A 12,382-nucleotide genomic window follows, 5' to 3' on the forward strand; every position below is an offset into this window, starting at 1 on the left:
ATTGTGTTTGATGTGTGTGTTGGACACTGATAGTGGCTCGTGTTTTGGAGAGACAGAATGTTGTTATGTATTATGTTTTTTTTTTCTGACGGGTATTGTGTTGTGTGTATACCACACTTATTGTGTCCTATGTGCTGGAATGACCATTACTGTTTTTATGCGTGAGACAGACGGTATTTGTTTGAATGTTAGCGTTGGAAGGTTATTCTAACTTCAAGTTATTGTGTCTTATGTGTTTAACGACAATTATTGTGTCTAATGTTTTATATGTTAAACGGACCGTTCTTGTGGCTGTTGTTTTTGACAGACGGTTATTGTGTCTTATGTTTGGTACACACAAATATCGGGTTAAATTTGTTAGATGGAAGGTTATTGCTTCTTATGTGACAATCGACAGTTTCTGTGTCATTAGTGTCTGTCGGATTCTTATTGTATCATATGTCTTGGAATGACTGTTACTGTACCTTATGTGTGAGACGGACCATTATTGTGTCTTATGTGTGATAGACGTTTTTTAGGTCTTATTTGTTTGTCGAAAAGGTATTTTTTCCAATGTGTTTTACGACGGGTATCGTATCTTATGTGTTAGACGAGCGGTTATTGTTTCCAAGGTGACACGCTTAAATGTGTCTTATGTGTTAGCTAGACAGTTATCGTGTCTTATGTTAAACAGAGAGTTATTTTGTTTTATGTTTGAGGTGAACAATTATTGTGTCATATGTGCGTGACGGATGGTTATTTTGTGACGAACTGTTATTGTGTGTCTCATGTCTTGGGGAAATGATTATGGTGTCTAATATATACGGCAGGCAGTCATGGTGACCGATGTGTTGAGTGGACAGTAATTGAGTCATTTACGTTAAACGGACGGTTGTTGTGTCTTATGCATGTGACCGAAGGTTATTGTATCTTATGCATGTGACCGAAGGTTATTGCTTCTTATGTGATAGAAGGACAGTTTTTTTGTCCTATTTGTTGAAACGAACGCTCCTGTGTCTTATGTGTGCGACAGACGTTTATTATGTGTGTAAAGAACAGTTATCATTTCTTATTTGTGTTACGATGGTTATTTTTTTAATATATGTTAGAAGAACGGTTATTGACGGTTATTTGTTTCTTATGTGTTGGAATGGACAGTTATTGTTCTTATGTCTCATGTTTGACAGACAGTAGTTGTTTCTTATTTTGGAGACAGACAATTATAGTGTCATTTATGTGTGATGAAAGTTATCATGTCTTATATGAGACGGATTTTATGTGTTGATCATGTCTTGGAGAGACGGTTATGGTATTTTATGTTTGAGACAGTTGGTTATAGTGACTGATGTGTGGGACGCACAGTCATTGTGTGTTTTGTGTTGAACAGAGATTATTGTTTCTACTAAGTGTGACGGAAGGTTATTGGTTATGTGATGGATGGATAATTTTTGTGTCGGATGTGTTTGAGGGATAGTTATGTGTCCTATGCATTGGAATGACCGTTAGCTTATCTAAGGTGTGAGACAGACGGTTATTGTGTCTAATGTGTTTGATGGACGATTATTCTGTCTAACTTGTTTGTCAAATGACTGATTGTGTCCAATGTTTGTTACGACGGTTATTGTGTCTCTTATGTTTAAACAGACGTTATTGTTCCTTATGTGCTTGACAGATGCTTCATGTGTCTTATTTGTTAGCTAGACGTTATTTTGTCGTATGCTTTTAACAGACGGTTATTGTGTTTTAAGTGTGGGACGGAAGGGTATTGTCTATGTGTTTGATGGACGATTATTCTGTCTAATTTGTTTGTCAAATGACTGATTGTGTCCAATGTTTGTTACGACGGTTATTGTGTCTATTATGTTTAAACAGACGTTATTGTTCCTTATGTGCTTGACAGATGCTTCATGTGTCTTATTTGTTAGCTACACGTTATTTTGTCGTATGCTTTTAACAGACGGTTATTGTGTTTTAAGTGTGGGACGGAAGGGTATTGTCAATGTGTTTGACAGACAGTTAATGTGTCTTACGTTCTGGGCGAAATAATTTTGTGTTTTATGTGTTGATTAAACGGTTATTGCGTCTTTTAATGAGTGACGGATGTTTTATGTGTTGGACAGACATTTATTGTGTTACATGTGTATGACGGACCGATATTGTGTTTGAGACGGTGATAATTGTCTTATTTGTTTGGCAGTTAATGTGTCTCATATGTGTGACAGACGGTCATTACATTTGATGTGTTGTAGGGACGGTTTTTATTTTTATGTCTTATGTGTGTGATTGATGATAAATGAGTAATGTACTGGACGGAATGTATTTGTGTCTTACGTGTTTAACAGACGATTCATGTGTTTCATGTGTGTTAAGAACAATCATTGTATCTTATTTGTTGGAGGGTGATTTTGTCTCATAGGTTAAGAGTAGGTTTTGTGAGTGGTTTGTTTGACTGACAGATTGTACAGATGAACAAAATGGCTATTTTGCAATGTTTTGAACAGATAGACAAATATGTTGTGATCAAGTAAAATAACTTCAGAGAAAGTGTTTTCCTTATTAGTGTGATTACCAGACGTTGAATTGATGCATCAGACAGAGGGAGAGTGTGTTGAACTGATTTATCAAACAACTTCAAAGTTGTGGGCCCGTTTTCAACAAAATGAACAGACATACGGACATATGTAAGAAGCACGTAAATTATGTAGCATCTTGTTTTTAGTACTGACCCGATGAACAGCTAAACAAACATGAAATATTTTCAAGAGAGCAATAACCTCAATTAAAAATGTGCTGAACAGACAAACAGACAGATGCATGGAGCAAGCAAATTATGATATTATGTTCATAGTACTGAGTTAATGAACAGATAAACTCACACTAAATATTGATTGGGAAGAGAAGGATAATCCCAATACGGTGTTCACTTTTAAATGTGTTGAACAGACGAACAGACAAATGTATTGAGCACGCAATTTATTAAATTGGAGAACTGAAAAACAGACATTTGATATAATGAAGACACCAATAAAACAAAACAGGTAAGTTTGGTTCACTCTAAAAATTCGTTGAGCAGATTGACAGACAGGTTTGTTGCAAAGATAAATCAGCTGTCTTCTAAAAAGACATAAAAAACTAATTCCCTTGAGATACATTTTCAATTAATTGAAAAGAACTACATTTTTACAAACATTGAATTACAATAGATAAACAAATTCAATATTACAATATCTATTTATTACACGTTTATTTAAACTATCCCTTAACTAAACAAGAGTGCAACTAAAAGCACTTTAACAATACATAATTTCTAATTAAATAGATATGAATAACTGTTATGTAAAACAAAGCTTAGCTCATGTTGTCATGCTAAACTCTATATCTAAAAAAGAAAGCTGAACTCATGGACAGTGATTGGAACGGACAGATTGTAGACTGGATGGGTCGAGGATAGTTACAATATGATCTTGATAAAAAAAAATCTATGTAATATGACAAGTATAGTACAAAAACAACATGAGTATAAAATTACTGTACATTTAACAAGATACAAGTAGTAAATTACAAACACACAGTTTCCTCCTTTATAAAACATTTTAAAGATTTCTACATTTCTCATTGTTATATTTACAGTAACAAAAAATATTTACAAAACAATTTTTTCCCTCTAAATATAAAATGATCAGAATTTTCTGATTCAGGTTGATGAGCTGAATAAAACAAGTCTCCACTACATGGGTTTAAAACATAATTAAAAAACAACTTTTTTCCCACAAATTTTAAAATTATAAATCTTTTCTAGTTCAGTACGATGAAGTAATTATAACAAATATCAAAACAACATGAGAAAAGTCTTTTTTCCCTGATTCAAGACGATGAGTTAAATAAAACAAATCCTAAAAGTTATGTTAAATATATAGAACTAAAAATATATTTAGTGTGTGGAGAAAAAAAATTATGTGTATGTTTAATCAAGGAAACCAAGGTTCTAGCAAAAAAATTTGTAATTCAGGGACAAAGACCAGACATGGAAAACAGACATACACAACAAAGAACATAAGGTAACTAAAATAATGCATACAAAGTAACAAAAGCAAATGAGCAACTCGGACTCCACTAAAAGCTGGGAGCATGAATCAGGTGCACCGATAGGGTAAAATCTGTTCATTAAGTTCTGACAATCGTTATAATGTTATGTGATCCTTTAAAATGTTTTTAATAGTTTCTTTCATTGTTACATCTAAAGGTGTTCTACCCGACCTGTCCTTTTGACTTGGGTCAGCATTTCTTTCTAACAACAATTGTACAATATTAGTATGACCTCTCTCACATGCAACAAACAGAGGAGTTCGTCCTGACATTCCAAAAAGTGACACATCAGCATTTTTATCTAACAACATTTTTACAATATCAGTATGACCTCTGTTACATGCAGCAAACAGAGGCGTATTTCCTACCACGTCACACTGAGACACATCAGCATTTCTATCTAACAATAATTGTACAATATAAGTATGACCTCTCTGACATGCAACATACAGTGGAGTCTGCCCCTGCCTATCACACTGTGAAACATCTGCATTTCTATCTAACAACAATTGTACAATATCCTTGTGACCTCCATCACATGCAACAAACAGCGGAGTGCGTTCGTACCCACCACACTGTGTAACATCAGCATTTCTATCTAACAACACTTGTACAGTGTCAGTATGACCTCTCTCACATGCAAGAGACAGTGAGGTCTGTCGCCACCTATCACACTGTGACACATCAGCATTTCTATCTAACAACAATGTTACAATATCAGTTTGACCTCTCTCACATGCAACATTTAATGGAGTCCAATGTGTCCTCCTGTCACACTGTGACACATCAGCATTTCTATCTAACAACAATTTTACAATGTCAGTATGACCTCTCTCACAAGCAGCATACAGTGGAGTCTGACCTGACACCGAACTACCTTTGGAAACATCAGCATTTCTATCGATTAACAATTGTACAATGGCAGTATGACCTCTCTCACATGCAACATACAGTGGGGTTTGTCCGGCCTTATCAGGCTGTGACACAGCAGCATTTTGATCTAACAACAATTGTACAATATCAGTATGACCTCCCGCACATGCAACATACAGTGGAGTCCGTCCTGACCTACCACACTGTGACACATCAGCATTTCTACCTAACAGCAATTGAACGATATCAGTATGACCCTCCTCACATGTGACATACAATGGAGTCTGCCCTAACACACCACACTGTGAAACATCAGCATTTCTATCTAAAAAAAATTGTACAATATTAGTATGACCTCCCTTACATGCAAGATACAATTGAGCCTGTCTGTCCTCATCAGATTGTGACACATCAGCATTTCTATTGATTAACAATTGTACAATGGCAGTATGACCTCTCTCACATGCAACATACAGTGGGGTATGTCCGGCCTTATCAGGCTGTGACACAGCAGCATTTTGATCTAACAACAATCGTACAGTATCAGTATGACCTCCGCGACATGCAAGATACAGTGGAGTCTGTCCTGACTGATCACACTGTGAAATATCAGCATTTCTATCTAACAGCATTTGCAAAATATCAGTATGACCTCTCGCACACACATCATACAATAAATCTTCATGTATATTCATTACATTCTGAATATTTGCACCTTTAGTTATTAACTGTTCTACAATATAAAGATGACCATTAATACAACTAAAGTACAATGATGACTTTCCACAACTGTCAGTTTTGTCTACATTACAATTAATAGAAATAAGATATTCAACTAATTCATTAAATCCAGTCTTGGATGCTTCAATCAGTGGTGTAGTAGTATAATTGTGGGAATATACAGAGGAATTCATATAACGTTTGGTTACACTTTTCATGCATTTACCATCTAACTCCAAAAATAATGTTTTACATATCTTTTTGTTCTGTTTTATGTATTCCATCACTTTGTCCCTATACTTTTGTTCTTTTAACTGTTGGTTGTTAAATAAGGATTTCCCATCTTGTTCTTTTAGATCTCTGAAAATTCTGTCAAAGTAAAGATGTTCAGTAACTTCTGGTAAATAGATATACAAATCATCTTGACCTGGATCTTGACACAGAAAAACACTTTTAAATCTGAATTGTTCAGCTATTAAAAATGATGCTGCGTATGTTATGAACATTTTTAAAAGTTTACGACCACAAGTAACTGCGATAATATCATACAACTTATCATGGGCTATTGTGTACACTAATCCTGTTTTCTTGACATAAGTTTTATTAAGACTATTAAAGGTATCGATAAGCTGTGTTCTCTGTTTTTCAAAACTAAGGTCTATTTCGAAACTAGTTTCTACTATATCTGTTACTTTCTGTTTAATGTTGTCTGGTGTTGTTATGGGATTTGTATACTCTTCATTAAACCCTTCATTGAACAGTACACATAAAACCATAGCACAGAACTCAAACTTGTTGTTTTCTATCCCAATCATTATATCGTTCGTAATACTTTCAATTGGAGATTGGACAATTTCAGTAATTTGGTCGACTGGTTTGTCTTTTGCCATCTTACAAAGTAAAGGAAAATAAGGATACTTGTCCAGCATTGTACGTAATGTCCTTGTATCCTTCTCAGATAAATTTGTGTATTTTTTAATCATTTTAAGCCTTTCATCATTATTCAGTAGATGCTCTTTTGTTTCTAAATCACATGCGTTTTCATTGAATATCTTCAAAGACTTAAATTTTGTATCTTCAAATATGTGTAGACGGCAAGAGACCAGAATTTTCATGTGTCCATGTTTTTCTTTATCAGCTTCTTGTGTATCAGTCTTGTTTGGTTGAAGAAGTTGTTTAATATCATCAGATTTGTCGTACCACGTCTGCAAGTCTTGCTCATTAATGAAGTTCTTACCGCAGATATCGTCTACTATAAAAACCTCATTTTTCTTTATATTTCGGTATTGTTTCATGTTTACAGGACAGGATAATAGAATAATATCGTATCCTTTATTTTTCTTTAATTCTAGTGCCACATGGTGTAGTATCGATGATTTACCAGACCCAGAATCTCCAGTAACTACTACAACATCTTCCTTTTCAATCAACTTGGCCACATATTCTGTTGCCCTGGTAATCGTAAATGTCTCTTCATCTTTCTCCCATTCTTCTATTACAATTCTGTGTTTTTCTGAAATCAGATTTTAGAAATCAAACGTTTTTTTTTTAATTAGTATGATAACAAGAGGCTCCAAGAAGTCTAACTCTTTCATCTGGTTGACTTTTGCCTTTCAATGACAATGAATTAAACAAGAAGTTGTACAACAATTTTGACTCAAGAAGACTGATGGGACTTATCATAAGGATCATTTTAGCAATTGAAAGTTTCTATCTATCACAGTTTTCAAATAATGACATTAAAAATAAATATCAAAAAACGTTGGAAAAGTGCAATAACTCCAACATGGTATAACGGACTAGAACAAAAATATGACGATAGATAGATCTTATCATGCTGAACACTCTAACAAGTCAGAATGTACCTAAATCTAACGGTTTTTGGAGATATATGTGAAAAACTACTGTCTGACACCTATGTTCTATTTTTAGTAATGGCGGCCATGTTTTTCGACGGATCAAAAATCACAACATTAGTTCTAAGCAAGATACCCCAAGGAACATTCATGCCATGTTTGCTCCAATTGGCCCAATATTTTCAGAGAAGAAGAGTTTAGAAAAAAATGTTAATGACGACGGCAAGTGATGGCCAGGTGAGCTAAAAATGACGCCTTTATATTCTAGCTGACATGTACTTTATTCCATAAAAAATATCGAAGTCTGAGAAGCAAAACATATAGTTATAACTTATGTATTAAGGATGTATACAAAATTACATGAAAAATGCTTTCATTTATTGTTGGCGACAAATTATGTGTAAGTCGGAGGTATAGTAATACATGATAAAAATATATATTGGCATCGATGAGTTCGAACTTTGCACGAGGAAAGAAAATAAAATATTGCATATATTGAGTATACTTAAACGTGACATATTTATTCTGTAATTCAGACACTTTGATGATTAAATATATTTTAAGTTTAAGCACTTCTAATGTCAAACATATGATCATAGACAGAAGCTATATGTTGTTTGTCATATTGATGTTGTCGAACTACACTAACAAAACATAAACATATTTGCATCGACCTACTTAAAAAGAAAAGGTCCTTAACGATTTTAAATTTAAATTATACACACTAAACAATAAAACAGTAATTGCTAATATTGTTAATGTTTTAGCGCTTGAGTTCGTATTTGAAAAAAAGGGAGGGTTAACATCCCTCTTGTAAAGTATTTTGTTTAAACCTGATAGTCCAGAGTGTGAGCTAATGTGAGTAAATTGTGCATTGTGTAGTACAGGCACCAAAATTGGGCTCAAATGTTCATCAAGAGCTATTTTATGCTTCAGATTGAGAGTAACTGAAATATTGCCATCATGTTAAAATGGCAAATTGCAACCAAATTAATGTAATCATGAAATGTGAGAGTTTGCTTTCAAATAAAAATGTTTGTTTCTGGTCTAATCACAAGAAAAATTAGACCCCCCTCCAAAAAAAAATTTCGGTAAATTCAAAATGATCGACCGCCTTGAATAACTATTCAAAACATAAAGTAAACAACTTTCAGGTAATAATGTCATTTCATCTTTAATCTATGTTCAACGTGCATCATCAGAGAACAACCGCAGTTTGACATTACTCTACGTATCTCTACCTTCAGCTATATTCAGGCGATATACATTCACGTATGACGCAAGAGAATCGCTTGTTGTGCGCAATCATAATTAAATGCATGCACGAAATGAAATTTCACAAATTTCATTTTCTATACCAAAATATTGTTTTCAAATGTATGATCATGTTACTGTTGCTTCAAAATTGTTACATATAATAAAAATACACATCGTTCAAATGGAATCTTAAATAAAATGCTCGTGATTTTGTATGGAGATAAAACCAAACTTCACAGAAATGTCTTTTTTTACTGGACTTATAGGTTCGAGGGTTGTGATTTAATTTTATACTATATATTGTTATTTTATGATACATCAGAATAGCAGCAGTACATGCATTTTTAAAAGAATGTACCACGTTTTTACCAGAACTATAGGAACATTCCCTATTGTGATTTTTTTAAATATTTTTTTTTATCTTGACTTGTTTCTTGTTTATTTAAAATCATATATTACAGCGATAAACGCTTTAATTGACCCAAGGTCTGAAACAGTGTCTGACGTTCGAAACTCACCCTAGATGCTGCAACCAGCATTCTAAGAAAATAAGTCGGAAAAAAGTGAATGATTTTACGCAACTTGGTGCCGATTAGTAAAGTAATGTCAGAGGAGAAAGGATTTGAAAAAAAAACTGTTGACAACAACGACGGATGCCAAGTGATGGCAATAGCTCACATGGCCTTCAGCAGGAGGAGCTAAAAAGTCATTGTTTATCTTCCAAGGGCAATAAATCTTAAAAGCAGTCGTCTAACAACTTTGATCACTGAAGACTTTTGTAGGCCTTATAATAAGGATCATTTCAGCAATTGAAAAAAAAAAATTGGGCTAAACTAAACGGTTTTTGAGATACAATGTGCAATAATCTATATTCTATTTGTAGTAACAACATTCATTATTTATTGACAAAGTTTGGTTCCAATTGGTCAAGAAGTGTCAGTCGAGAAGATTTTGGAGAGAAATAACATTAACAAAAAGCCAAAAAATGCCAAAAAGTGTGATAACTCCAACATGGCTTCACAGATTCAAATGAAAATTGGACCACAGATAGATCTCAACATGCTGAACACTTTTACCCGGGCTAAACAGTTTTAAAGATACCACTAGTACTGAGTTTAGCGTCTTGAATGCCATTCTAATCTAAACACAATCTTAGATCATCTTAAAATATACTGAAAATCTTACCAAAAAAATTGTCAAGACTAAGAGAGTAAGATCAATTTCAGTTCGAAATGTTAAGACGGTCTGAGACTACAAAATTGTTTTTGTTCAGACTACTTCAGACTTTGTTGGATCATTTGAGAATGTTTGATAATTCCGTGTTAGGATATTATAATATAGCGTTTGGACTTGTACAGACAGTCATTGAATTGGGAACATACATTGTCTCCCTTAGGCAATATTCGTTTATTAAATGTGGTCTTTTTTTAAACTAATGGTTCAGTTTGATTCTAAATATTATTTACATTTATTAAAAAAATATTAAAGTCAGAAATTTGGCATAATTTTCATCCATATTTACTGTAGGTAACAGACCACCAATTGCATCGTCAATTTGGAACGTACGCAAAAAAAGTCCTACGCCAAGGTACAAAATAGTTCCTTTAGCATGCTATTATAAGAAAAGTTGATAATATTTGAAACGGAGGAACTTTTTTCAAAAAGCGAATTTTATTCTGATAATTTTGAGCCCAAAGTATGCTGCCTCAAACTTAAATAAACTAATTTGGTGGAACTATACATAAAGACGGTCTAAATAAAGAATTTAAAGGAAGCCTTAGGCTATTTTTAGGGTAGATGAGTTCCAAGTGTATGTGCTGCACTGCAAAAGGTAGTAAACCCCTTGTGAAATTTTGCGTGACATAGCAGTACATGTGTATGTTTCAGGTGATATATGGTTTTGGTTAGGTTAAAGTTAAGTAAACTACTGAGGATCCCCTGAAAATGAGCAAATTAACATAGAGAGTAATGGGAATATGAAATAGTGGTTTAAAGCCTTAGCTGAAATGCATGGCAAAATATTATTTTTCTCAAAAGTGTTCCAAACTGTCTTAAATTCTTTAAAACCATGCAAAGGGTGATGCACAATTCCCTACAAAATATCACAATTTTAAAAAAATCTTGTAGAAGTAAAAAGACAAATATGTTTTTTTTTTGGTTTCAAAATCATCCGAATGGACGACCTTTAAAAAAGCTAATCTTGTCGTAATATACAAAAAAAAAAGTTTAAATATTATCAGCATTAAAAATAAAAAGCCAAGTTCTGATATGGAGAAAAATGTTAAGCACGATGCAATCTATCTGGAGTGAAATTTTCATAAAATTGTGTTTCACATTGCTGTTTGCTTTGCCTTTTTTGGAGATCTTTATGCTATTTTCATCTACCCCGGACTTGACCTTTATGAGCAACTCGGCAGGTATTTCTAGAAAAGCAGAGGACGCTTACCCTACCGGTGCACCTAGTCTATGCTCTCAGTTTTTAGTGGAGTCCAAGATGCTCATTTGCTTTCTTACTTTGTATGTATAATTTTAGATACTTCATGGTCTTTGTCGTGTATGTCTATTTTAACTGTCTAATCTTTGTCCCTGGATTATATTCTTTTGAATACCGCTATAACCTTTGTTCCCTTGATAATTCTTTCAATGCTGTTATTTTTAAGGTCAAGATTCAGTAAGGCGTTTGTCCATTGATTTAAAAAAAAAAGTCTGTAATAATATTATTAGACCTTGCAATTCTAAACAATACTTTGAATATTCAGCAAAGGTTACCAGGGTTTTAACGAAGAAATATGACTTTTATTTTCAAAAATAATTAACATCGAAGTAATAGAAATCACTGGAAATATAGAAATAATACACCACCTAATGTGTTGCTATTCTACAGAAAAAAATCTGGTCCACAGAATTTCTTGAAAATGTTACATTATCTTTCTAAGTGTATACGAAACATTTTTAGCAAATGCAATTTGGGTGTCATCAGACTCGTTTATTCACTACAGACAAATAAACATGCCGATCTTATTATAAAAAAAAAATTAAAAAGCGCGACGTCACTTCGCTTAGCTTATGCGATGATTTTTTATTTTAGATTTAGTTATTTTAAACGTCTAACCATATCCAAGGTAATAACATACAAATTGCTGGAAAGAAAGATGACAAGGTAAACAGAATTAAATCCCTGATATTTTATATATTTTTTTCAGATATGTGACATTATTTTGAAAGTGGATGATTCTTTTCTATCGACATTTTTATTCTTGGAATGGCAATGCAATACAATTTCATGTAATGAACTTTAAACACCTGAAGGTCATTGTTCAGTAAAGGATCTGTTAAAGAATTGTCATCAAATTTGAATATCCAATTTGATCTCATCATAAGTCACCGGGGCTGATAACAGAGAAACACTTATTTTCCAATAGGCTTGGATCACTTTATAGAAATCACCAAAATTATGAAAATTTCGGTACAACCATTTGATTTCAAACATTCAGAATGATAGACCGGATAAGATGTATATTGTAATTTGAATTTCGCGTACAGTTACTTGCAAGGTACAGTTAATAGACTGGGATAAAGTTGTTCGAAAGTATTTTTTTTTCAAGAATCCA

At 33.4% G+C, this 12,382-nt stretch overlaps 1 protein-coding gene across 4 annotated transcripts in view; it reads right to left on the reverse strand.

Moving 5' to 3' along the window:
* Window positions 1–2,937: 2,937 nt before the first annotated feature.
* Window positions 2,938–12,382, reverse strand: part of LOC148597208 (uncharacterized) — a 31,506-nt gene continuing 22,061 nt past the window's right edge. For all 4 annotated transcript variants that reach the window (XM_088562867.1, XM_088562866.1, XM_088562864.1 and 1 more), the window contains one exon: window positions 2,938–7,171. In XM_088562867.1, the coding sequence (XP_088418993.1) occupies window positions 4,161–7,171 (3,011 nt within the window). In that variant the 3' untranslated portion in view covers window positions 2,938–4,160. The remainder of the gene's footprint in view (window positions 7,172–12,382) is intronic.

Source organism: Perna viridis, chromosome 15 (genome assembly GCF_037379345.1).
Source record: "Perna viridis isolate PV_CMFRI_1.1 ecotype Kerala chromosome 15, ASM3737934v1, whole genome shotgun sequence".
NCBI lineage: Eukaryota > Metazoa > Mollusca > Bivalvia > Mytilida > Mytilidae > Perna > Perna viridis.